General features: G+C 40.2%; 1 protein-coding gene across 3 annotated transcripts in view; it reads right to left on the bottom strand.

Moving 5' to 3' along the window:
* The window catches only part of FBLN1 (fibulin 1), an 81,399-nt gene that overhangs the window by 5,194 nt on the left and 49,923 nt on the right, over positions 1-26,282 (bottom strand). For 2 of the 3 annotated variants that reach the window (XM_062634927.1, XM_062634926.1), the window contains 2 exons: positions 19,881-20,023; positions 17,768-17,899 (listed from right to left, as the gene is read on the bottom strand). In XM_062634927.1, the coding sequence (XP_062490911.1) occupies positions 17,768-17,899; positions 19,881-20,023 (275 nt within the window). Of the gene's footprint in view, positions 1-17,767; positions 17,900-19,880; positions 20,024-25,058; positions 25,503-26,282 lie in introns of those variants that run through there. The other variant, XM_062634928.1, reaches the window with a different exon arrangement.

The raw sequence follows: 26,282 nt of genomic DNA, 5'->3' as shown, positions 1-26,282 counted from the left end.
GTTTGGTTTTGCTTTTTGTTAACCGAGCACAGATGTTATTACACATCCCAAATCTGCTTGGGTATCTTCATGGTTTGCTGACCTCCTTTCAAAAAACAGTGATAAGACTCCTTTTTCTTCCACACTTTGCCCTTATTGTAAACAGGATCTACACCAATCCTTTCCATCTGCTGATCTGTGTAAGCAAACAGCCTTGGCTTGAGAGTTAGTAAGTTTTTGGATGTCACAGTTATTTCTGCAGTGATAGTCAGACCATGGCCCAGAACTTTTAAAGCTCTGTGATGAATACTCTGAGCTGCCCTCTTGCTCTGTTTCTTCTTCTTTCATGTTTCATATTTTGATTTTGTCTAAGGTAAAAGTATGTACCATATGAGGTGAAGACATTAACCTAAATAATATATAATACTTATTTACAAGTGAGAATAATGACAACAGCCAACAGTCTTAGAGTTGCTGTTACTGGATTACTGAGGCTTTGCTTATCAAAGGAGATGGGATAAATAAGACATCGAGGCTAATACTGTTAATCTTATTAAGCCTTTCAGCAGAATTTCTGGTATTGTAATCAGATAGAATCATAGAATAGTTTAGGTTGGGAAAGACCCTTAAGATCATCAGCCTCAACCGTTAACCCAGCACTGCCAAGTCCACCACTAAACCATGTCCCTAAAAGCCAGATCTACACATCTTTTAAATACCTTCAGGGATGGGGACTCAACCACTTCCCTGGGCAGCCTGTTCTAGTGCTTGATAGCCCTTCTTGGTGAAGAAATGTTTCCTAATATCCAATCTAAACCTCTCTTGGTGCGACTTGAGGCCGTTTCCTCTTGTTCTATTACTTGCTGTTTGAGAGAAGAGGCTGACCCCCACCTCACTGCAATCTCCTTTCAGGTAGCTGTAGAGAGTGATAAGGTCCCCCCTTGAGCCTCCTTTTCTCCAGGCTGAACAACCAAAGTTCCCTCAGTCATTCCTCATAAGACTTGTTCTTGATATGCCACAGGTATTCCTTGGCTTGTCTATACCTCTTTAAGATATCATTACATTTCTCTGCTTTGAAATATGTCAGACCCTCAGGCAATTCACCTCTGTGTCTGGTTTCTGCTTGTATTTTTGTGTTAGGCAGTTGATTTGCTAAGAAGCTGTATTTTGAACTTAGGAGAAACACTGCTGTTTTGTTACCATACCATACTAACCCATTCTGGATGACAAGTCCCCGCATTATCATGTGTTAATATCTTGTCTCCAGAAATCCAGACTCCTAATTCTGACTTCTGTGCTAAGCTCAGTGCTCAGTACAGTGAAGGAGCACTTGCAAAACTCTTTATATAGTTAAATAATAAGCTCTTTAAATACTTAAAAAAAACCAAAACTTTTCTTATTTTCTTTTTTTTTTCTTCCTTTTTTTTTTTTTTCTTTTCAGTGCTAACCACAAAATTTGCAGCAATTACACTTGCAATGAGTGTGGGTCATTGTGTTCCTTACACCTCTTGCTGAATACTGCATTTGCATTTTCTCTAGAAAAAGTTCCTCTAAACAGGGATGACCACAGTTTGCCTGAAAGCAAAGCAGAACTAAAGAAGCTTATTTCCACACTGCCACTAGATAAGGCTGTTTGAGGTTAGTAGTGAGGATATGTGGTTTTATGTTTTCTGTTCCAGAAATGAAGGTGACAGTATTTTCCACAGGGATTGATTCTTGAGTCTAGTCAAGTATTTAAATCTGTATCATCGTAAGAACACAGTACAGACACGAATTGCATGCATTCCTCAAAAAGAGAGCCTCAGATAACCTAAATTCTAAGGACACCACCCCCTCCCCCCCCCAAAAAAAAAGCTGAGAAGTATTAGGAGAGCAGGGAAGGAATCAGAGGCTTAAGAGAGGGTCAGCAAGGACTGGTGATTACTGTGCAGCTGTATCAGATGATTGCTGAAAGAGGCGATGTGCTGAAGTAAACCTCCTCTTGCCTTACCTGCATATGCAGGCTTATGCCTTTGTGGATATATAAACAATCCAAACTACTGCCAAATCAAAAGCTGTTCTTCCAGGTAGCCCATGGGCTATGCTCAGGAAAATACAATAAACACAGTTATCAAAAATGTGATCAATTCCCTCAACCACATTTCAAGCTTTGTGTTAAGTAGCAAGAACAAGAGATCTTTTTCTCTTACCACCTTCCCATCTTTTCCCCTATACACATGGTTACAGCTATATTGTTTTGTTCTGGTCATCAAAGGAGGGTAACAAAACCACTTTTTTTGCTTTTCTTTTTGCTTACAGCAAGCACCCAGTCTCCTTTCTGTGATTCTTCTCTGGTGGAAAGTTAACAAAGAGATGTGGCTTTTTACTATCAGTTGAATCCAAAAGTCTTGCCCCATTTTCGTTACTGCAAGACTTCACATTTGCCATTACAGGCAAGTACTCATTTGGCAAGTTTTTCTAGGAGCAAACAATTTATTTAGGAAAATTTGCTCTTTTTTTCCCCTTTCTTCTTTACGTTCTTTTATTGTATGAACTGTGATCCAATAAAAAGTGACCACAAACTGATTAAACTTAGGATGGATGGTGAGGAGTTATGAAAAGAGCATAAGGTGGTGAAAAGAAGAATAATCCACTGTTCTGAATCATTAATCTATAGTTAACATATTAATCCAGTCTTAAATAGAACAAAACACATCTTTATATTAATTCAGAGGTCTCTTTTAAATGAAGCACTCTGTAAAAAATATCTAAAAGAATAAGAATGGGATATATATTTGAAATACCACAGGCAGACAAACAAGTCTGAACATAGGTCATTGTTTGCTTTTCCTTCAAAGTAAGCACACACTGCACTAGGGAGGGAACTTGTGTTTGCATCCTGGCAATGCAATATTAAAAGAAACCAATAGGGCAACTAAGAATTAGTCTTCATTCACTCTACTGCAAGTGGAACTACTGACCATATATATATAAAAAAAGAGTATTTTGCATTAGGTAGAATTAACAGCAACTCAGCATATGATATATATGAATTATAGTGTGGAATATGACTGCATGAGAATGCTAATATCAGCTCCACTGTACAATACAGTCATAGACAGCAACAGGTCTAAGGGCTGAGGAAAGCTAAAAAATATCCATCACAAAATGCACCCCTTTAAAAAAAAAATAACACAGGAAGGCTTGTCAAGAGAATGTGCTATTACATGATGAGAGAAAGTGCTGCCTCTTTTCAGATGGAACTTATGGGATGAGCTGCTAGTGACAGCTACAAGAGAGAGATTTCAATGACACAAAAAGACACCTTATAAATTTTCCTCTAGCTATTTTCCTTGTGCTTTAAATGGATACTTGGAACATGAAATGATTAATTTGGAAAAAATCGAACCACCAGAGAATGTGGTGAGAGCTGTGGAGCTGGAGCCTAACTCAATTGAAACTTAGGTAATTTATTGTACTTTATATTAACTTCCAGTTAATCTCAGTATATGTCCTGAAGTCCTACATTTGGCTGTTCCTAGATCTGTTTCCCCACAGAAACCACTTCAGTCCTTTTTACATCCTTGTCAGAGATGAACAGTCCTAGCTGTCACAATACAACAGTAACTGCACTTTTTTAAACAGTAGATCTTTCGGAATCACAAAAATAGCCTTTAAATACTCTGCTAGTCTGTGTCAGGCCACAGGTACATATGATAATATACAAAGGATGGACACAGGCTGTCCCCTAACGTTAGTGAACTTCTTTAATCTCATGTGGATGTTGAAGTAATGAAGCAGAGGTGATCACCTCAGCCTCCTGGAACCTAAAGCCAGTGCATGGCTATTAAAAGAAAAACAGCCCTGAACACCAGCATGCTAGTGTAACAAGTGGAGAACAAGTTTTTGTAGGGGAAAAGCATGTTTATGAGTTTTCAATGTCCAGCTGGAGACCAGTAACGAGTGGTGTCCCTCAGGGATTGGTGTTGGGACTGGTCTTGTTTAAGAACTTCGTCAATGACATGGACAGTGGGGTTGAGTGTGCCCTCAGCAAGTCTGCCGATGACACAAAGCTGCGTGGTTCAGTTGATACCCTGGAGGGAAGGAATGCCATCCAGAGGGACCTTGACATGCTTGTGAGGTGGGCTGATTCCAACCTCATGAAGTTTAACCATGACAAGTGCAAGGTCCTACACCTGGGTCGGAGCAATCCCAGGCACAGCTACAGGTTGGGCAAAGAAGAGATTCAGAGCAGCCCTGCGGAGAAGGCCTTGGGGGTGCTGGTCAATGAGAAAATGAACATGAGCAGGCAGTGTGCGCTCGCAGCCCAGAAAGCCAACTGTATTCTGGGCTGCATCAAAAGGAGCGTGACCAGCAGGTCAAAGGAAGTGATCCTGCCCCTCTACTCTGCTCTCATGAGACCTCACTTGGAGTATTGTGTACAGTTCTGGTGTCCTCAACATAAAAGGACATGGAACTGTTGGAAAAAGTCCAGAGAAGGGCCACGAGGATGATCAGGGGACTGGAGCACCTCCTGTATGAAGACAGGCTGAGAAAGTTGGGGCTGTTCAGCCTGGAGAAGAGAAGGCTGTGTGGAGACCTCAGAGCAGCCTTCCAGTATCTGAAGGGGGCCTATAGGGATGCTGGGGAGGGACTGTTCGTTAGGGACTGTAGTGATAGGACAAGAGGTAACAGGTTAAAACTTAAACAGGGGAAGTTTAGATTGGATATAAGGATGAAATTCTTTCCTGTAAGGTTGGTGAGGCACTGGAATGGGTTGCCCAGGGAGGTTGTGAATGCTCCATTCCTGGCAGTGTTCAAGACCAGGTTGGACGAGGCCTTGGGTAATACGGTTTAATGTGAGGTGTCCCTGCCCATGGCAGGGGGGTTGGAACTTGATGATCTTAAGGTCCTTTCCAACCGTAACTATTCTATGATTCTATTCTATTCCCTTAAGCAATACAAGAAGACCAATCTCCTCATGTTAATGCAAGATCCTGGACTATAATTTCAAGTTTGCTTTTCTCCTCTAGGCCTCTTGCTTTATACTGCTGGCCAAGATTTTCAAAATTAAGAGTAAACATCTCAGATGCATCAGTGTTACTTAAGACCCTAGTTATAGTTTCAAAGAAGATGTGCAGGCAATTAGGAAGTTTAGGACTAGAGAAATGATCGTTGCAGTGGCTATTGTAAAAGGCAAAGCTGGTAGGATCAAAAGAAAAAAAATCCAGCCATGCTGGGTGCTTCCTTGGATCAAACCATAGACAATAAGTTGCTGGTTAGACTTGAATACGAGACTATCTCAACCTAAAACATGTAAATACTTATCTATAGTGTGGAGCCAAAACTATATAGCCAAATTGGGTTTTGGCTCTGTAGACAACTCAAAGAAGTCATGTTAAGATTTGTAAGAAAAAAGTTATTTCTCATTCAGTATTCATTACATATATATGAAGTTCATCAATAAGGTTGACAAATAATTCACATCCTCATCACAAACAGAAAATACATATTTTAGGGTATTTTATCCACGGTTGTTTTTTTTTTTTCCTGCAAAAAGCTTTGGGGCTTTGCATACATTAAACTTTAATTAAATTCCTTTCCTAAAGGCTGCTCTTTATTCCAAAAGGTTATGCCAAAGTAATGATTTTTGGTGCTTAAATTGCTCTGCCAACATGGTTACTAGAGTACTTACTGACCCAGGGGAGAAGGGAAGTGAATCAACTGTTGGGTAATTGCTTAATGTATCCTAGCTTTGAAAATATAGTGTGTCAACCATTGCATGTTATAGAGAATCTTTTACTGCCTTTGGTAGAGTGAAAGCTACTAAGTCCAGTTCTGTCATGTTTTCAACATCACTGCAGTCCAGAATCAAAATCATGGAACAGTTGAGACAGGAAGCACCTCTGAAGACCAATCCGTTGCTCAAAGCATAGTCACCTAGAACATCTTGCTCTGGTCTGTGTTCAGTCTGGTTTTGAATATCTAAATGGATGGAAACTCCTCAGCTCTAGGCAACCCGTTCCAGTGTTCAACCACCTTTACAGTAAAGAAGTGTTTTCACATGTTTAAATGGAATATCCTGTATTTCAATTTGTGCTCATTGACTTTTGTCCTTTCCATGCCACTGAGAAGAGTTTTTCTACTTTATTTCCTACCATTATATTGATCAGATTCCCTCGGAGCCTCCTCTCCTCCAGGCTGAACAGCCCCAACTCTCCCAGCCTCTACTCATATTATGGATGCTTCAGTGCCTTAATCACCTTCTAGACTCTCTCTCCTATGTCCACTATGCCTTGTACCAGGAAGTCCAGAAGTGGACGCAGTACTCCAGTGGTGATCTTGCCAGTGCTGAGTAGAGGGGAAGGATGACCTACTTCAGTCTGCTGCCAATGCTTTTCCTCACGCAGCCCATTGGCTGCTTTTGGTGCAAGGGCACATTATTAGCTCAGGATCAACTTGGTGTTCCCCAGGACCCTCAGGTCTTTCTCTGTAAAACTGTTTTCCAGCTGGTAAGTGCCAGTGTGTATTCGTACACAGGGCTATTGGTCCCCTGGGGTAGGACTGTGCATTTCCCTTTGCTAGAGTTCATAAGGTTCCTGTCAGCCCATACTCAGTCCCATCATCCAGGCCATTAATGAAGAAATTGGCCCCAGTACTGAACCTTCAGTTATATCATTGGTGACTGGCTGCTAGCTGTGTTGATGATCACAAACCTTTGAGTGTGGCAGTTCATCTACCTCACTGTTCACTTATCAAGTCTACATTTCCTCAGGTTGCCTATGGGAATATTAAGGGAAACAGTGTTGAAAACCTTAATGCCTCTGTATCTTACTAAAGTCAAAACAAGCAACATTCACTCTTCTCTCATCTGCTAATCCAGTAATCTTTTTGTAGAAAGCTGTCGGGTTGGTCAGGCACAATTTCCTCTTCATAAACCTTTGTTGACTACTCCCAGCCACCTTCTTGTCCTCCGTACATTTGGAAATATTCTCCAGACGGATTTGCACCATCACCTTACCAGGGACTGAGGCAAGGCTGATGGGTCTGTAGTTCCTTAAATCCTCATTCTTGAAGATTGCTGTGACATTTGCTTTCTTCCAGTCCACAGGAACTTCTGATCACCACAGCCTTTCAAAAATGATGGAGAGTGGCCTCACAACGACATTGGCCAGTTCCGTCAGCACTTGTGGGGGAATCCCATCAGCTCTCATGGACTTGGATATGTCCAGTTTTTTTGTTTGGGGGTGCTGATTGACGAAGCTGAACATAAGTCAGTGTGCCCAGGCAGCTGAGAAGGCAAAGGATAGCCTGCCTTGTATCAGAGATGGTGTGGTCAGCAGGGCCAGGTCAGTGAGCATCCCCCTGTACTTGGCACTGGTGAGGCCTCACCTAAAATCCTGTGCTCACTTCTTGTCTCCTCACTACGAGAGAGACATTGACGTGCTGGAGCAGGTCCAGAGAATGGCAACAAAGCTGGTGAAGGGTCTGGAGCACAAGTGTGATGAGGAACAGCTGAGGGAACTGGGGGTTTTAGGCTGAGGAAGAGAAGGCTCAGGGGGGACCTTATCACTCTCTACAACTGCCTGAAAGGAGGTTGTAGTGAGGTGGGAGTTGGTCTCTTCTCCCAAATAACAAGTGATAGGAAAGAGGAAATGGCCTCAAACAGTGCCAGGGGAGGTTTATATTGGGTATTAGGAAACATTTCTTCACAGAAAGGGTGCTCAGGCACTGGAACAGGCTGCCCAGGGCAGTGGTGGAGTCACTGTCCCTGGAGATAGTTAAAAGATCTGTAGATGTGGCATTGACATGGTTTAGTGGTGGACTTGGCAGTGATAGGATGAAGGCTGGACTTGATCTAGGTCATTCTGTGATTCTATGATTCTATGAAAAGTTCACTAACCTGATCCTCCTCCACTGAGGGTTAGTATTTCTTGCTCCATACTCTCCTGTTGCTATGAGGGCTCCAGGACTCATGAAGGCCAGTCTTATCAGTGAAGAATGACGTAAAGGTGGCATTCAATTCAGCTTTCTCTATGTCTTTAGTCACCAGGTTTCCTGCCCCTTTCATAGGCACATTTTTCCTAGTCTTTCTCTTGCTGTTGATGTACTTGCAGAAGCCCTTCTTGTTGTGCTTCACAGAAGTGGGCTGTGCCTCTGTAAGCAGTCTCACAGGCATTATGTTCCTCCAGGCCTCCTTAGTTCATGACTGTGCCTAAAGGCGCAATCTAGCTGTCAAATGACAGGCATTTCCCAGACCACCAGATGTCCGCTGACTTCAGACAGTTAATGTACACCTTAGATTCCTCCATCTCTCAAAAGCTAAATAATCCTTTTCATTTTTTTCTTTTTTTTTTTTTTTAATTTTCCTGAAAGCTATCTGTATTTCTCTCAATTGTTTGTGACAATAACAATGTAGGCTCCTGCTGTGTGGTGCTCTGATAGTTTCTGATATAATCAGTTTTTATTAATAAGTGGCTACTCTTTGGAAAATGAAATATTTCTTGGTAATCATCACTGCAGGCATCAAATCATATACAGAAAAATAGCTCTGAAGATATCATTAATCCTTGAGCTTCCACAGCTGACAAACATAAACATGGTTACAGGATTCAGAAAACTCATTAATCAAAATACAAGTACTGAAATAGATTTCCTCTTGCTCTGAAGTATATTGCCCTCGTGAGTTAGACCTTCATTCAAGTTTGATGCTGAACACTTCACAAAATAATAGATTTTGAGAGTCAGTTTAGAGTTGGATGTTAACAAGGTTTCCATGCTGATGGAGAAATGCTTTGTGGGAATGTGGCTGGCTGTACATATCTTTGCTGAAGTATCTGGGGGCAAGAGTTTCAAAAACATGTGCTTTTCAAACATGGATCTCCCAGATCTTTATTCAAATTCCTAAGAGAATGGCCTAATTTTCAGCTATTGAGAAACCAAGTGCTTATAAACTGCTTCAGAAGTCAGCCTGAACATAAAATCATATTTTCATAAGGTACATACACTCAGGGCTACTTCACTGTTGGTTTAAGCTGACCAAAAATAGTGGACCTGCTATATCCTCCACCCCTTCCCTTGGATTAACACCTGAAAGAACCAAAAATGTAGCTTGCCCCAAAAGCACTAATGCTGACAACAGGGAAAGGCCTGGAGCGTTAGCACAGAGGTCAACAGGAGAGGGGTTTCCCTTTTGAGCACCCACAAAGCTCCAGATCACATAATACAATCCCAGTGTTCCCTATTAAGGAACAGAAAGGCAATGGTGGTTTAGGTACTGTAATGGTGAGTATCCCCCCAGTGGCATAAACAGGACTCCTAATGACTTAGGCCAGTTGATGCAGTTCTGACCATGTTATCGCAGGAACAGACAAAAATGCCTGTGTCCCTGGAGCAATTCAGTAACCACTACCCAACAGTGCAGCTCAAACGTGTACTGTTTCCTTCTCTGAGAGGTGTAAAAGAGGATCAGGGGAAGGGCAAGACATCCCTCAAAAAAACCCAGTGTAGTATAACAAGGTGGGCCCAAGCCTGCGACCATAAGCAACATCTATTGCTCATATCTCTCCATGGTCAGAGCATCTATTGATCACAGTAATCGTTTTTAAACCATGTAAAGACAAGGCCCTCCTTTAAAGACTGTCCAAACAATTGTCTCTAAAACTCTCCAGGTACTCATAGCCTTTGAAGTTTCCGCCTACTGTACATATCTCATTTTAAGTTAAACTAAAATGGAATCTGCTTCTCCTTTTGCCTTTAATTTTACCTCTGAATTAAAAAGGACATTACAGTACAGGAATTGCATTTCAGCATGAAAAGGCATCTTTCTGCCTTATTCAAGAGATCACAAATTTGGGATTCAATTTATTAGAAATGCTATCCTTCAACCACTCAATGAAGTTTAATTTCATTAACACTTGGGCTTCTCTAGAAAGCTTTGGCTGCTGAAATGCATCAAATAAAGAGGCAATAAAGAGGCCTCATGGTATTAATACTTTTTTTGGCCAGAAACAAATGGTAAATATTTTCAAAGCTATTATCTGTCATGTTGGATCATATGGAGCCTTGCTATTATGAAAGAATTAAAAACAACCTTTGATTTTACTGAGGTTTGGCTAGTTTACAAATACTATGATCTTTATTAAGGATACCAAATAACTTCAGAGAGATGTGCTCTTATCTTGGTTTGGCAAACTTGAAGTGCTTTTAGATCTCTGGTTTGCCTGCCAGCCAAACCTCGCAATGGGTTTTAATGTTGACAATGCTGTGAAATCACTCATGCCTAAAATGCAATAACTGTACTTAAAGTAGCCTCATTAAAAAATAGTTTCCACCATACATTTTTTAATCCTTCTTTTTCCACCTCTGAGAACGTGTCATGCTTTATGTAGTTCGAGAACCTCACATGTTACAAAAACAGGTGGAAAAAACTTAAGGGCTGAATGTCCAAAAGAGGAAAAAATCATATATGTCAGCTTCCTGATTTTAGCCCTACTACCTTATTACAGGGGGGGTTAGTGTCCACTGTGGTACATCATCACGTACATGCAATCTCTCCATTTAGCAAGAGTGGCTTTGTTTACCCTACCTGTCCTGCAACCACATTATTCTGTTTCAGCCAAGCTTGGATACTGTAGCATATCCATGACACCTGGGCAATTAATTATTGTCACCCTAAGCATTTCTTGGCAAAAAGCCACGCTGTGGCACACAGCACGATATGGCTCTGTGATTCAATTTACCATGGAAGAAAAGTACCTAATCCTGAGGATTTGACATGAAAGCCCTTCTGTAGCTGCTCAGTCATCACCTAGAGGCGACAGCTCTGCGGGTATTGTTAGCAGAACTTCTGATGAGGGAAGCTCTCTGAATCTTAATGCGTGTTAATCCCTGACCAAATTCTCAAAACAAGGCTAAAATAAGGGGTCACTTCACCACATTTGACCCCTTTAAAAATAAAAGTAATCCATGCATTTGTGCATCATACTGGGAAAAATTTATGATATGCTTTGAGTCTTTTATCTTCTGTCTCCATTTTTATAGGGTGTGTAGGTGCTACTGCAGGAATGAGACGCTTGCCATCAACACATGAACTTGGGAGCAGCAGCAGAAGCAGCTGAATCGGTCACACAAATATTTCACACTTGGAGATCCTCAGAAAAGTAGGTCTCTGACTACTCTAACCAGGGCAAAGAACCTCAGAAAGCTGAATTCACACAGAACTCTCTCAGAGGAATTGCTGTAGGATGTTTCTTGGTGTACTGAATCCAAATATGGCTTTATTGGCCGATTTATGTAATAACCCAGCCCAGTGTTTAAAATTAATATCAAAAAATGCATGCTATGCAATCTGAACCAAGGACCTTCTGCAGTCCCCTTAGCTGTTCCCTGACTCAGTCTGTATCTTTCCCAATCTGGCAGGTTTTATACTTCATGCCACAGTTCACAAAACTCCATCAGAGCTGCAGTGTGATTTATTTGTCTGCTTGCTTTATGGAAGCTGTAACCAAAGGTGGTCTGTATGAGTGTTTCTGTGATATACTATACCTTCGTACCTGAGGGGTGAGATGAACATTGGTCAAGGAGGAGTGTTTGATTAACCAGATACTTGTGATGTGCTAGAGTGAAATTTGGCATTAGGAAGGTTGCTCCACTCGAGCATGAGACTCATTCTCACCAGAAAAGCACCTTCAGCATTTCTCAGATATGAAATGGAAATTCACCTCCTGCTCAAGTTGCCTGTTTGCCTCCAGAAGAGCTCTCCAGCCTGACATTTTTTCTGGAGGGGAGGGAGGGTATTGAGAGATTTGACTACTGAACAGCACACTCATCAGCATCCCAAAAGGGCAGGTTCAGGCAATAAATCTAGGATCCCATTTACCAAATGGCTTCTGGGCACTCTCATCTCAAATGCATAGCTACTAATTTCAACAGGGCATCCTGGCCTAGAGAAAAACTCACAAAATATTCTTTGCTGAGGGAGTCCTCTTGTGAAAGGGGCAAGCCTAGATGAAACCAGAACAAAGATACTGAAAGGGACTGTGTCTTTTTACTGTAAGGTTGCAAGAGCCTGTCGAAAAACCTGCTGAATTATGTCCCTGCTCTCTGTGCTTACTGTGAATGACTGGACAGCATCAGTTTTGTATTGCCAGACACCATTGTCATTTCATGCTAATGACATTATAGTCATGACAAAAGGTGGCTATTGTTGCTTACTTTCTAGTAAGAGTACCCACCAGGGGAGATAATGTATGTGCTGAAATCCTCACCCACGAACAGCAGAGCTCTCCTGAACACCCTGACTGCCTACACCTAGCCTCCATTTCCCAACAGAGAAGCAATTGCAGGTGAACTGCTACCTTCAGCATTAGAGCTGCGCCAAGAAGCCCAAATCAGTCCAGGGATCTCATTATGCTAAAAGCAGTAACAAATGCGTGGTAAGAGCCAGCCAGCCTCTGGCCCAAAGATAAAGTCTAAAGCAAGAGAGGATAAGGGAAAAGCAGAGAGGAATGTGAAAGTACTTGCCCATCACAGCAGAGTGGGCCCAGGGACAAAGTTCAGAACCGAATCTTTTGCAACCCAGCGCCTCTGAATGTAATGTCAGATCATGCAAATGTCAGACCACGCAAATGTCAGACCACACAAATGTCAGACCACAGCATGGCAGACTGTGAAAAGACCTTGCCACACTGGGAATGGCCAAACTACTTACAAGACACAGAACTACTACCCTGTGTTAAGGAGAGGTTTCCTCAAAAGTCAAACCTCCAGTCTCCTTCTCCTGCCCCCAACCAATATGGATTACACAAACACACTTTCTTATGATATCTGTTTTTGTTTACCTTATGATCAATTTTTAAATGTGTCTTCCCAGCCTCTGGATCATACTAAATGATACCATAGTAAAAATTAGACTACTACTAAATCTTCTGTTGTGCTATCAGTAGCTGAGACACTTTCTGTAGTAATTCCAGGGTAATATCATGAACTCTCACACTTGTACATGTGGCTGGAAAGCCAGCACAGAGATAGCAGTGAAATCCTCGTCATAACAATGGAGAACAGCAGTACCTATCTGTAAAATGATAAGCAACGTTGATATCAGTGTATTCTAGCACCAGCACAACACCCCTGAGAAGCTCTATAGGTACAAGTGAAATTTTATAATTGTATTGACTCTGGATGTTTTTGATCAGAATAGTACAATTCCGCTTAATAGGCAAGAGTATCTGCTTAAGTTAGTATTGAATGCAACATGAAAGATTTCAGCCTACGAAAACTGCTTTTTGCTGTATGACAAAATTTTACAATCTTCCTGAAGTTTACCAGACTACAAGGTGGTATTACAGTCACCTAAGGAAATGAATGCATAGCTGAGGGGGGAAATGTTTTATAGTATCTTATAATACCTTAGGCATTGCTAGGACATTTTTGTACAGGTTGAAAATGCATTCTTCATTTTTCACTGACAGCTGGTTAAAGGAGGAATGCACTGAGAAGTCTATAAAAGCTTTTTTTTAAAAAAAATCCACAACTGGATAGGTCTGCACTTCTGTTTTCCTCCCACCCATGATAATAAGTGATGTGCAGTTGTTAACAGCGTCCTTTGGATTCAGTGCCACCTTGGACTGTAACCACACCAGGCAGCAAAGACTCCACAGCACTTCTCGAATCAGAAAAGAAAGAGGTTTCGCATCTCTTTTTTAGCACAATAGCGTAGAAATATTGGAGACAACTTTTTACACAACTATTTTTCTTCAGCTTGCAAGAAGTCTATGCACTATAACTCCAGCAGGCTGGCTTTCATTCCTTCTCTTCCACTGGAAGATACTTCCTGTAGGTCAGCATAGTTAGTTATGGAGTCTGTTCTTACTTCTTTTGGACCTCCATGTCTGATACGGCTGATCACTGATTTGATATATTTTCTTTCCTTGATCTTGCAATACTGTCCTTACCTCTTTCTTCTCCACACTTGTGCCTGCTTTTCCTACATCTCCTTTGGGAGACTGTGCTCTTTCTTTTTCTAACATTTCCTGGAGCAACTGTTTCCTCTGCTTCTGGTGTCTCTTCTTTTCCTCCTCACAAACTGCTGCTAGACACTCATCTCTCCCTATGACCTCAGCGTCTGCCTTTCCATCAACAAATCACAAAAGTCTGACAAGCCACTCTCCATCCAACCCTACATATTTCTCAGCATCACTAACATCTTCTCCTTGATGTCTCAGTGTCAACTTCAATAGATAACAGCTAAAACTGATGACCCGATTCTTCAGTCCACAGTTCTTTGTCGGTATTGAAGTCCTCACTTTTCTTCTGTAACTCCTTCTTTAACAGCTCCTCCCACTCTCTAAGCCTTTACCAAAAGGAACCTGTACCTTTTTACTTTTTTTCAGTGCTACAGTTTTGAGAGCATCTTGTTCCTTTCCATTCACACACAGGTCCTTCTTAAGGTGTCATCTCTCGTGTTTGTGACAAACTAGCAAAAACCTGTTTTACTAATGAAGGATTTCCTGCAAGGGCATCTTCATTGATCTGTCCTTTCTCCCCCTTTTTTCTCAGTGCTTGCTCCCTCTTTTCTTTGAATGCCTTCATCAGTTTCCTCTGCTCTGACATGTTGTCAAGGTTTACTACACTCAGCCCTTTCAGTAACACTAGTAATTATTTTCCTGCTTTTTTTTTCCATATGCTCTTATGTGTTTCATCTCTCTCTGAGCTAGTCCATGTCTTTTCCTTAAAGAAAATAAACCCACAGAACTCCTGTAGGGCTTTTCTACCTTTTCTCTTATAGAGAAAATTTGTCTTGTAGACAAAGGTATTTGGTGATCTAATTTCCATTAGCAGATTAAATAGCTTTGATACTCTGGTCATTTCTCCTGAAATATTACACAGAATGAAACATGCTTATTATTCCTTTTACCCATGCATCTATGATTTCAGGGTAAACGTATTCTTTCCTCTACAATATAGACAGCAAAAATTAATAATAATTAAAAATAGGTTACACAGATTTAAGAGGCATATGTCCATTAGTGGTCATCAAGCATGGTAGCCCAGGTGCACTTTCCCAGAAGCACATAAACTAATGATTACAGCAAGTTGGAATATTACATTTGCAGAAAGATTCCTATGTACCTCTCTGTTACTGGCTCATATGTTGGACAATGGTTACTGAGCTAGCTGGGAGTTTGTTCTGCTAGAGTCCCTGTGTTACATCCCCACAGTACTTATGTTCATGTAACTTAATGGGATAACCAATGAAGTTTCTGATATTGTTTATGCCCTTTGTCTTCTTCCACCCTTATGCAAACCCTTCTTCTTTCTTTACAAGAGGGACTCATTTTATGAACTCCGGAGGACTAGGATCCCATCTTATTTATTGTCTTGAAAACTACTTAGCACTTTCATGGAAACACCTAACATTCTGATTATTAACAAGAAAAAAATGATATTCTGATGAGAGCAGCAGAACTGCTGCTGGCAGAATTATTTGTAATCCTGATTTCACACATACAACATGCCGCCCTGAACCTCTGCCCCTTCAGGTAAGTATCAGCTGGAGTTTTGTTTTGTTTTCCCTTTTCCAGTTATGCTGCAGGCAGTTTACTTTGCAGCTTCCATCCATTAATCTCAAAGTAGTTTTACATAGAGGAATTAATTAAGAATCTTATATACAAGAATTAATTAAGACAGTAGTAGGCATGTTTTATCATCTCCATGTTGCACATGGGGGAACTGAGGTGAAGAAAGAGTTGCGCAATTCTTTTGCAGAACTGGGAATATACTTAGGTGTATATCATATCCTCTCAACTTGCTGTATAAGAATATCCTTTTTCTCCTAATGCTGTGAGGCAGATATCCATTTTACCAAGTAAAATACCATCGACACGCAGTCCTGTTATTCAAAATGGAAAAGCTTCCCTCAGGCGAATACCTTGGCCAGCCAAATATCCAAACACATCCCTCTTTCTTATTTCAGACAGAAAGAAGCACATAGCACGAAAAGCAAACTACTGTAACTACTGTGGGATCTGATAACATTTATACTCTTCTAAAGAATCAACCCAATACCTGAAATCTGTAATCTTATCATCCCACTTTAACAGACTCTCCCTCTTTCTCAGCATTCACATGTATACTTCTGTTTGATAAAGAAAGAAATATAAACCTAATGACTGATGATTTTTATCTACAGTTCATAAAACCTTTGCACAACTCAGGCTGTAATGTCAAGCTTCTGAAATGCAACAGTGCCACCTTCAGATCATGCTAAGTATGACTTTTTCACAAACCATCAGTGTGGAAGAAGCACTGCAGTAATTTTCCTATTCATCCAAAGTCCTGCTAGAAAACCCAGAAGCACATACATTTATAGAATCGTTTTAGTTGAAAAAGACCCTTAAGATCATCAAGTTTAACCATGAACTCAGCACTGCTACGCCCACCACTAAGCCACGTCCCAAATTGCCACAAGTTTTTAAACTGAGAAACCCAAATACTTCCAGCTAACTTACTCTCTAGTAACATGGCCTGGATTATGAACTGTATGATACGCAGTGGATTAAAAGAAAAAATCCCTAACCAAACCTTGCACCACGCATTGTTTCACTATTAGAGCACTACAAATAATCACAGAGGAATCCACTATTTTCATTGTAAAATATTTCTGCCCAGTTTCTGCTGTGTTTTTGACTCCTGAAAACTGTCTCACATGTGTAAACTTGAGCAGAACCTGCACATTCACATATTGAAGCACAAATGTTCAGTGGGAACAGTAGTCCTCTATTTTCATAAATAGACATTAATAAAGACCAAACAAATATTACCTTTTACTACCTGGCATATTCATTCTTTAAGCATAAGAATCACAGCATATTCCCTTGCTACAGCACTAGCATCTTGCATCAGGCAGAGCAGCACATCAACTGGGACCTGCTTCTGCTCTGCAACCCTCACATGATTTGCCACCTACTCCTGGGTATGCTGGGTCCTAGAGTGAAAGCCAAGCAGCGTAACACTGTAAATATATATCTGTGTGCATGTATACATAAATATGTATGCTAGATACACTATACGCATTACATACTGCATACATTATGCACTATATCCCCCAAAACAGCCCTGCTCTGAGAGCAGCTCATCAGAAAGAATGACCCCAGATTGTGTTGCGGCCCCTCCCTGCTATTTAAATAGATGCAAGTCTACAACATGATCCATATACACACATATACCTCCTGCCATGTCTCCTCCCTGCAAAGCTGAGACTCTAAATCAAATTCATATGCTCCATTCTGAAGTTTCTTCTAAACCGCAGCATTTGTCAGATCCCTTTTACCTTCAACAAAGGTATTTATTTAAAACTGAACCAGCCTGTCATTAAGTATTAAAATAGGTAACGGTTTCAGTAAATTCAGTCCTGCTTTAAAAAAACTATTATCCAAAAATTGGTTCAATGCTGTTTAAACAAGAACCCTTAATTAAACTTACAGTCTCTTCACTAACATGCTGTATTATTATATTGAGTTTGATTATAATGGGCAAGGCTCATCATTTTAAAATGAAGCCATTTGCATTTGTAATTAGCACCAATTCTGAAAGAAGTTAGAACATTTCTCAAATTGAAGTTTAGGCCTTTACTATTTTTAATAAAAAACTAATTGTGATATTAGTTCAAATTACATAGATGGACTGGAGAATAATAAATCAATACAGGCTTGAAAATCAAGGTGGGAGTTAATTACTTGAGTTAATTTCCTTGATCTTGTTCTACAATATTATTGGGAGAAGAAAGTAAACAGAAAACACTACTCACCCACTGTCATACCATCCATGTAACGCTTGATGATATCAAAGGAATCTCTTAAATTTCCTTCTGTTATGTCAAATATGATATCTGCCTGGTTGGCCGGATATGTAGGTGTGATGGCACGAAGAAAAATAATCTCTGCAAAGAAAGAGGATCACAGAATGCACTGAGAAGTATTTGAAAACATCACTGAGGAACCTGATAGAATGTGATCCATAATGACTTGCCCTCAAAGCTGGTGGAGGACAGCCCCCTCCCCCACCGCTCTCAGTTTGTCCTTTGAAAAGAAATGAAAAGAAAGAAGATCTGGGGGAAGGGAGGATTCAGAGAGATTTATTTTCTCCTCCTGCACCATGCAAGAAGCCCTGAAGCCAAAACACTATTAGAGTCCAGAAAGCCAACTCTTGGAAACCAGGCAGACTTGCAAAATCCCAAAGAGGACAGCACTGAGGATCCACAGGGTGGGCAGGGGAGGGGGACCAAATATACAAACCTCTGAATTCTGATTTCATTAGGCAGCTAAAATATTGCCATTACAAATTAGAGCCCTTTTGAGTATTGGAAAAAGGTTTTAGGTTTGAAAAACAGAAACACAGTAAGAGTATCTTAGCCTGGGGGGGGTGGGGGTGGTATTAAGTATTATTACTCTCATTATTATCCTTGCTCTACAGATGATGAAAATAAATCATGGAGCTGTAAGAATTCACACAAAGCCATGCACTGAATTACGGTTTAGGAACATGTCCTGGGCTTCAGTCATACTCTCAGATCGCTAGGTCTCATTTCTTTTTATTAACTCGTAAGGGTGGACTAATGAGGGAAGTTTGGGGAGCATCCTGGGCCAAATCCTTAGCTCTGCTGCCAGTACACCTGGTGAAGCTGAAGGGGTGTGTATGGGAGAAGTGGCTATGGGGCATGCCTTTGCTTCCTGTGAAGTAGGGCCAGCCAAGGCCTGAAACAGGCCTGACGCAATCTATAGCAGCTATACATAGCTAAGTTATTGGTGGTTAAATGGCTCCTATATGAACAAGGACTGGACGTCTCTTGCCCTGCTTCTTTTGCCTGGTACAGAAGTGAAGAAACAACTTTGGCTTTCATTTAGGACGAATTTATGACACAGCAAGGCTGAGACTCTGCATGCATCAGAAATTGAGACTTAGGTGCTTTAAAATCCCCTCAAAATAATCTTCTTTCCTCTGCCACTTCTCTCTCTGTGTCTGTGCTGTACAGCAAATTGTTGACTAGGTTCATCCCACAGAGAAGTAGGGCTGAAAGCAGTCATCCCACCTATGGATGTGTACACAATCCCAGTGAAGATGCCAGAAAGTGAATACCAGTGCCAAGCAGCAAAAATTGGCTCTCGATCTGTATGTATGTATGTGAACTAAGCAAAGTGAGAGTGATCCTTATGAAACTGCAGGACTTAAAAACCTGCAGGTGCTGCAGAGGCTGAAGGAACTAAAGAAATACAGATGTGCCCATGAGAGTGCAGCATCTGGGGCTGGAAAATTCACTTCAGATGACTGGACAGATACTCACTTGGATACTTTTTAAGAATCCTAGCTTAGAAGCTTCCTGTCCAGCCCTTGAAATTTCCCTTCCTTTATTCTATATTTTAGAAAACATTTATTTCATAGGTCAAAAATTAGACAATCACAGTACTAGATAGCATATTCAATAGAATGTATTTTGTGATTAATGTTTCCATACAGATAAAGGCTATATTTTTGGAACAAGTCACCTGTCAACAGAAAACAACAGACCACAAACAGATGAGAGGAATATAATGAGTACCTACTTCCTATGGGAAAATCTGCAAGAAGGGAAAAAAAATGTCATGGGGCACACGGCTATTATGTGGGTAAATGTGGTACCTGGGAATTCAGACTCAATATGTATTTCCTAGGAAGCTATATGAGTTAGAACTCTAACTTTCTCTGCCCCATAAAATTAAAACTCCTGGATATCGAAGGGTTTAATTAAATGAATAGTACACTATAATTTGGACCTGTGCAAACATTTTACTGCACTGGTAGCAAGTCTGGCTTTAAGCAAGGATTTCCGGTGGAGGTTTTCTATGTGGTAGTCTATTAAATGGAACAAGGAACAAACCACTTACCTTCAGGTCTTGTAAATTCTCTGAACGTGGGCAGTGAAATGACAGTGTGGGAAATTGTGTGGACTGGATCCAACACACAGTTGACATCATTAGGTCGACAAGACTTAATGCAACGGATAGTATCTGTCTTTTCAAGTCTGACACTAAGAGAAACGAGAGAGAAATATGCATATATTTTCTGAAAATTAATTACTTCTCTGTGTTTTGCAATCTGGGGAGCTAGAAACTATAATTGATAGAAGTGTTCATTCTTCACCTCAAAAGCTGAAACAAATGCACACCATCGGAACTGCTAGACCACTGAAAAACTTGGCTCAGCTGAGTTGCGCTCAAAATCCCATTAAATCCAGTTCTTTAAGCCAGACATGTGAAAACAGGGAGAGCTGTAGAGCATGAGATGCCACAATGCCATGTAAAATCTATTCCAAAGTACAAACAAGACCAAACAATTAGGCCCAGATCTTCAGCTGCAGTGTGTGGGCATGGTCTCACCAATTACAGTGAAGCTGCGCTTATTTGCACAAGCCTTTTTTGCACTCCATGTGATATCAGCCATATAAACAAGAAACAATTCCCACTCTGGAAATCTGAAGAACCAACTTTCTTTCACGATTTTCAGTGCAAAACGAGCCAGAAAAGCCTCTCTGAAGTTTTTTTGTTGTTTTTTTTTTTAATTTTTTTTTTTTCACATGCCTCTTTCCATTTAAACTGAGAAAACAGGAATGAAAACTGGGAGAGGAAAAAAGTTAACCACATTATTTAAAACCTCAAAGATTGAATTCTGAGTTTGGGGAAACGGTAAGGGTCATTTCATATTCGATCTCAACCAGCTGCTCATTCGTCCCTGAAAGTCTATTAAAAGTTAAATGGTGACTTCTCACCCTTGTCCACTAGAGTGAATTTAAAGTCACTTACAGTTCAAGAACTTCACACAATACCCAGTCTGTGTTCATGAGAGATGAAAGGGCTATGCTGGGACTTACAATGTGACTAAGCCCCACAAATGATCTCAACTTTGACCTGCCCATTTCTTCATATTTCTAAGTGGAAAAAAGAAAAGACTGCAGTGGCAGAGGGGGGGAATTCAAAGATTAAAAGGAATAAAAATTTGCTGAGTAAAAGGGAAACAAAAATGGAAGCTTTAGTTTGCCAGATACCTCTAGAAACAAATGGATCTTGCTCTTTTCAAAATGTGTTGCCCAAGTCCACATCTACAAGCCATCTTTTTTCAGATGTTCAAAGGAACTTTACAGCTCTGTTAATACCAAATACATCAGTGACTTCTTATTACATGCTACCCACATTTGCTCACCAAAGAAAACAAAACCAAACAAGCTGATATTGCATGAAGCTAAAATAAAGATAAAAGAGAAAACATGAATCAACATTAAGGAAATTATGCTTTAACAGATGTGAATGGACATAGTCCACAGGAAGGCAATGAAGCTGCCTTAATTTACACCAGCTGAGCCTGGCTTCTGATTTTTCACTCTGTAGTTGATGTTTTGAGACTGGCCAGGAGATGGAGGCCAGGAGAGACCTTTTACTTCCCACTGTTACCTGGGTACAAAATTTTGTCATTTCCTAGACACCTCACAGAGAACAGAATACAGCTTTCTGCTGAAATGTTTCATGCTGGTCGTTTCAGAACAAATTAATTATGGATATATGGACATAATAGTCTGACCTACAGCAACAGATTCCACCCCCTTAAACCCCAGCTGCCAAATTAAGAAAGGACTTCCAGCTAGCTGACCCTCATGTCTGTGAAATAAAGATCAGCTAAATTACACAGGCTAGCTCCAGCATAATATAGTCTATTTCAAAATACATAATAAATAGAATTGAAGCAAAATGTGCATCATTCATGTTTGTTTCCCTCTCCCCTTTTTTCTTTTTTTCTTTTTTTCCCTGGCTGCATACAGAGGAGTTTAGCAGACATTTACATCTATACAGCCATGCAAACAAACACTGCATCTTTCCTCAGGATCCTGCTGAGCTGGGGTCACAAGAGCCAAGTCAGACTGGTTTTACTTCCAGCAACATGTTTAAAAATGCTGGAAAAGTTCTTGAATTTTTTTTTTCTCTTTGCATTACATAATGCAAATAATAACTATAGCATCCTCTAATGATTTTAGGGACACCAATAAACAGTAACTTGCATAACTCACATTGGAACGTTATTACTAAGGAAGTACTACTGGTACAATACATACAGCATCCTATATTTTCATAGCTGCATTTAGATAATAGGATATATATGCAGAAACACTGGTGGGAGTGTCTGAAGCATTCAACATTGGTCTGCCTTTGCTCCTTCCTAGAAAGGAAAAGGAGCTTTACTGTTGACTTCAGCTGGAACAGAATTGGGCAAATAGAAACATTTCTGAAATTCTCATCCAAGAAGCCAGGAATTTAAGATGAAGTTCTAAGACTTGCATTCATAATTCTCACTTTTGATTCACTGGAGTAAATCATTCTGACAGGAATTAGGTACCCTGCATACAGAAACTGAGGATCACAATGATCACAAGCGATTTGTGTTAGTTCTTAACTAAAACTGGTTTCTAGACCAATGCAGCTTGTAACCATACATGTTACAGACAAATGTTTGCCAGCTCTCTTTTTTTGCACCATTTTTCTCCCTTCTTATAGATCCCACAACTTTTTTCTTTCTTGCATGCTTTGTCCATACTACTAAATTTGAGTTTATGCTTTCATTTTCTCCTGCCCAAATATTCATTCTCTTATCACCTTTCTTTTGATATCCCTGCTAATTGCTTCAGCATATCCAAAATAACACTTTGTTCTTTCACTGCTTCAACATCCCATTTTTAGACAACTCCTGCAGTAACTTCTTTGACAACTAGCATCTATTTAAAATCCTGTTATTTGTTATTAACGATGTGCTCTGATCTTAAAATACTTTTTAATTTTATCCTTACACATCATCTTTACATTTGATCTTCTGATTAACTGATGTTTTCATTTCTGCTCATGTCCTTCTGTAGTAGGGACAGTGAGGGACAAAAGTTTCTTCCTAAGTGCTGAGAAATGTCTTTATTCAAATCTTTCCTTCAAGTTTTCCCCTCTAACAAAAATTGCAGCTCTGGACCTGGTGCCTCTTTGAGACCTTTTTCATTTAAAAGAGAAAAAAGTTAAGAAACAGCTCAGCTGCTCTGATTATTTTGCAAATAATCTTTTCCCGAATATCATTTTTCATTTCTTCTTGGGTCCTGGTATAATTTATTTTCATATTCTCTCTTAGATTCAATTAGTAAGTTCTTTGGTTCAGGAACTGTGACTTCATTTCCATTTGGAAAGAATCATGCACAAAAATGGCACTACATAATTTCATACATGTTCTTGAATGTTCCAGCCACATTGCAGCATTAAAGTGTCTAATACAGGAGAATCTGAGCTTCATGTTCTTAAATTACTTGCTGAATGCAATTAATATAGTAACATTTTACAATACTGAGGGCCAAATTCTCACACTGCCTTCTTTTCCTGCCAAACAAATATATATTAATGCTTGCAAAAATTAAGTTTATTTTTGAATCTTTATCTTACTTAATTACAGCCTCATAATGAACTGGTAGCCAGAAGGCATTTATATACGAGCATCTTCTGTGGCAGTAAGAAATCCCATTAGTTCAAGCAGCATGGGCTTGTGCTTTCAATATTTAAAACTGGGACTCTATCCCCACTGGCAGCATCTGGCAGCTTTATAAGTATGTGTCAACAGACTTATTAAACATTGGCATTCCTCATGAGACTTGAACTCCTGTCAGCCAGCTGGGATAAACTTTGCCTTAGGGAACATGTAATACTCTGGCAGAGTGCTGCAATCATGCCCCAATCTAGTCCTTGGCTGATGATGAGCCCAAGAGCCTGCAGCTTACAGCTAATAGAGTAATTCCTTGTGTTCAGGTGATTAAGGCTTGTGATCTTGGCTTAGAATGTTCGCAGTTTCTAACCTTGTACCTTTCTTGTGTCTTCTGCATTTATTTGGTGAAGCATTCTTTTTTTTTTTTTTTTGTTTGTGCATTCATGTGGATTACTCTTCATCTATGGACGACTACTCTGCTTATGTACCAGGCGACAGAGATATCTGAGCCTAGGATTGTGTAAAGAACACTGATTTTTAGATCATACCTCTGGGACTTAGCTTTTAATATTTATCAATACAAAGACTGAAGAGTAAAATAAATCCTTTTCCAGCTCACAAAACAGAAGAACTCTGAAGAAATTCCAGTTGTATTTTCTACATTTTTCTTGATTGCACAGAGGTGAATGAAGAAACTTGTAGAAGTAAAGGAAGAAAGATTTGGATATCGGAGTTCTGGCTTATCTTTTAGGGGTGCTAGGGTTTGGCTGGGATTTTTTTGGTAGTGGGTAAAGTCTTTAAAATTAAATATTTACCAGCTTTGATATGGAAGTTGGAGAGAGACCAACTAAATATCTTTTTCAAATATTCCTATAGACACATCTCAGGATATTGCCTGTGAAATAGAAAAGAGCTCTCTGCTAGTAGCTGAATGCTGTTAGGAATTGCTGTTTTCCCATCATTAGATTTTCAGTTCAGTGGAAATTCCACAGAAAAGAAGATGAAAAATCTCAAAAATAAATGTTCTTTAGAAGAGATTCTCTTTTGTACCATCTTTAAAAGTTAGAACTGGGATCTGTACCTGATGGAAATCAGCACAAGCTCACTGGCTACAACAGAGCAATGATAACTAGGGCAGCTTGAAAATGTGGGTCCCCATTTTCAAAGCCACTTGTGTGTTGGGGCACCATGAGGTCCTAAGGGCCTAAGTTACACACTTTTAATAGATTTTCAGAAAATGCACAGAAATTTGCCCCTGAAGTGACAAAACTCTCTAAAGATGTCTCAGTTGAGACAGGTCAAATTATATACTTATTTTATTTAAAAAATTTAGACCTAAACATATGCCGCTTTGTATCATCAAATGAAACCAACTCCATTACTGTGTGAAGTAAATGAATTGTTTTCAGTCCTCAGTATACTCAGGCAATAAGCTCTTGGACACCTGTTTCTGCTTTTTATAATGACACAGAGTACATGTAAGAACCTCCCTAAATTGAGACGTTCAGTTATGGGGGAAAGTGGAGTACTGTAATGATGATGGCAAATAAAATGCAAGTGCAGCATGCAACAGATGAACTAAAACTTTATTAAAACTGGGAAATAAAAGCTACTTTTAAAAGAGAAAAGGTAGCCAGTGATGCCTGTAAGATAGGGATCAAAGCTGTGCAGAGACAAAGATAAAAAGTTTGGCAATAAATGTGTTGACAGTTCCATGGCGGAAAAGTTGCATTTGAATTGTCAGAAGAAGGTCTCTGGGCTCTGCGATTTGCCGCTGCATGACCACAATGCCACTGTGGTTGTTCACTTTTTTTGTGGTGAAAAACCCCTCCTGGTTCCCGCTGATGATGGACAGCAGAATTTTATCCCCAGGGACAGCATTGGAAGGGCCCATGCGGAAAATGTCGGTGGGTACTTGAATGTTGGTAGGAAAAGAGAGGTGATAGTAGGTTATTCTCAGAGGCAGGCTCTGGCACTCCTTATTTTCATTACAAGGCAAGCGCTCACAGCGACTGCAAGAAAAGTGAGAACACAAGACAAGAGGAAGATTAGCGTACATTTAGCAAGCGTGATAGGAGAGCAAGGGCAGTGGGGATGGGAAAAGATATCTTGATTTGCATACTGTATCCATTCTTCACCCTGGCACCTCACTCTTACTGCAAATGGGCATTTATTAAATAAAGACGAAGTTTTCTGTAGCAGGTGCTTTTGGAGGAGCATTGCCATTTTCAGAAGTGCTGCCCTTTCTTTGCACACACAGATGGACTGAGTCTGGCACCTCAGTGCGAGTGAGAGTTTATTTGCATCTAGATCAGCTAAGCTCTTCCCAGGAAGAATGCTGTCTCTCCCCTCCCTCAGTTTTATTCTTTTGTTGATTGGACATAATATTAAATAAAGAAAGAGATCCTAAGTGGTTACTGAGTTGACTGTGTCCTACTTGGCATGTCTGGCTGGATTTGAAAACTGAGCAAAGTATTCTGAAAACCACAAATATATAAAGGGTCAGCCCTTCTGAGGGAGAAGAGGCACTTTAGATACTGCACTACGTCTGTTCATCATCTGACAGCATACAGAGGAATGTAAAACTTATTTCCAACACTGCCTGTATGTTAAGTTTTATTGACTTTGAAGGAAAACCTTACTCCTCTTGATTTGGCACATTATTCCTCTGTGCTACCAGGACAGCCAACATGAGTCAGTCTTAACACCCATCTAGGAAAACACTGAAAGCAAGATCCAGCAGCCTGATGTCTCCACCATGATGCTGGTAAGAAAGTTGCCCTTTGCTGCTT

Source organism: Pezoporus occidentalis, unplaced genomic scaffold (assembly GCF_034315485.1).
Source record: "Pezoporus occidentalis ecotype Australia unplaced genomic scaffold, CSIRO_AGI_Poc_V1 ctg44, whole genome shotgun sequence".
Taxonomy (NCBI): Eukaryota; Metazoa; Chordata; class Aves; order Psittaciformes; family Psittacidae; genus Pezoporus; species Pezoporus occidentalis.
This window is presented reverse-complemented; position numbering and strand designations above follow the sequence as displayed.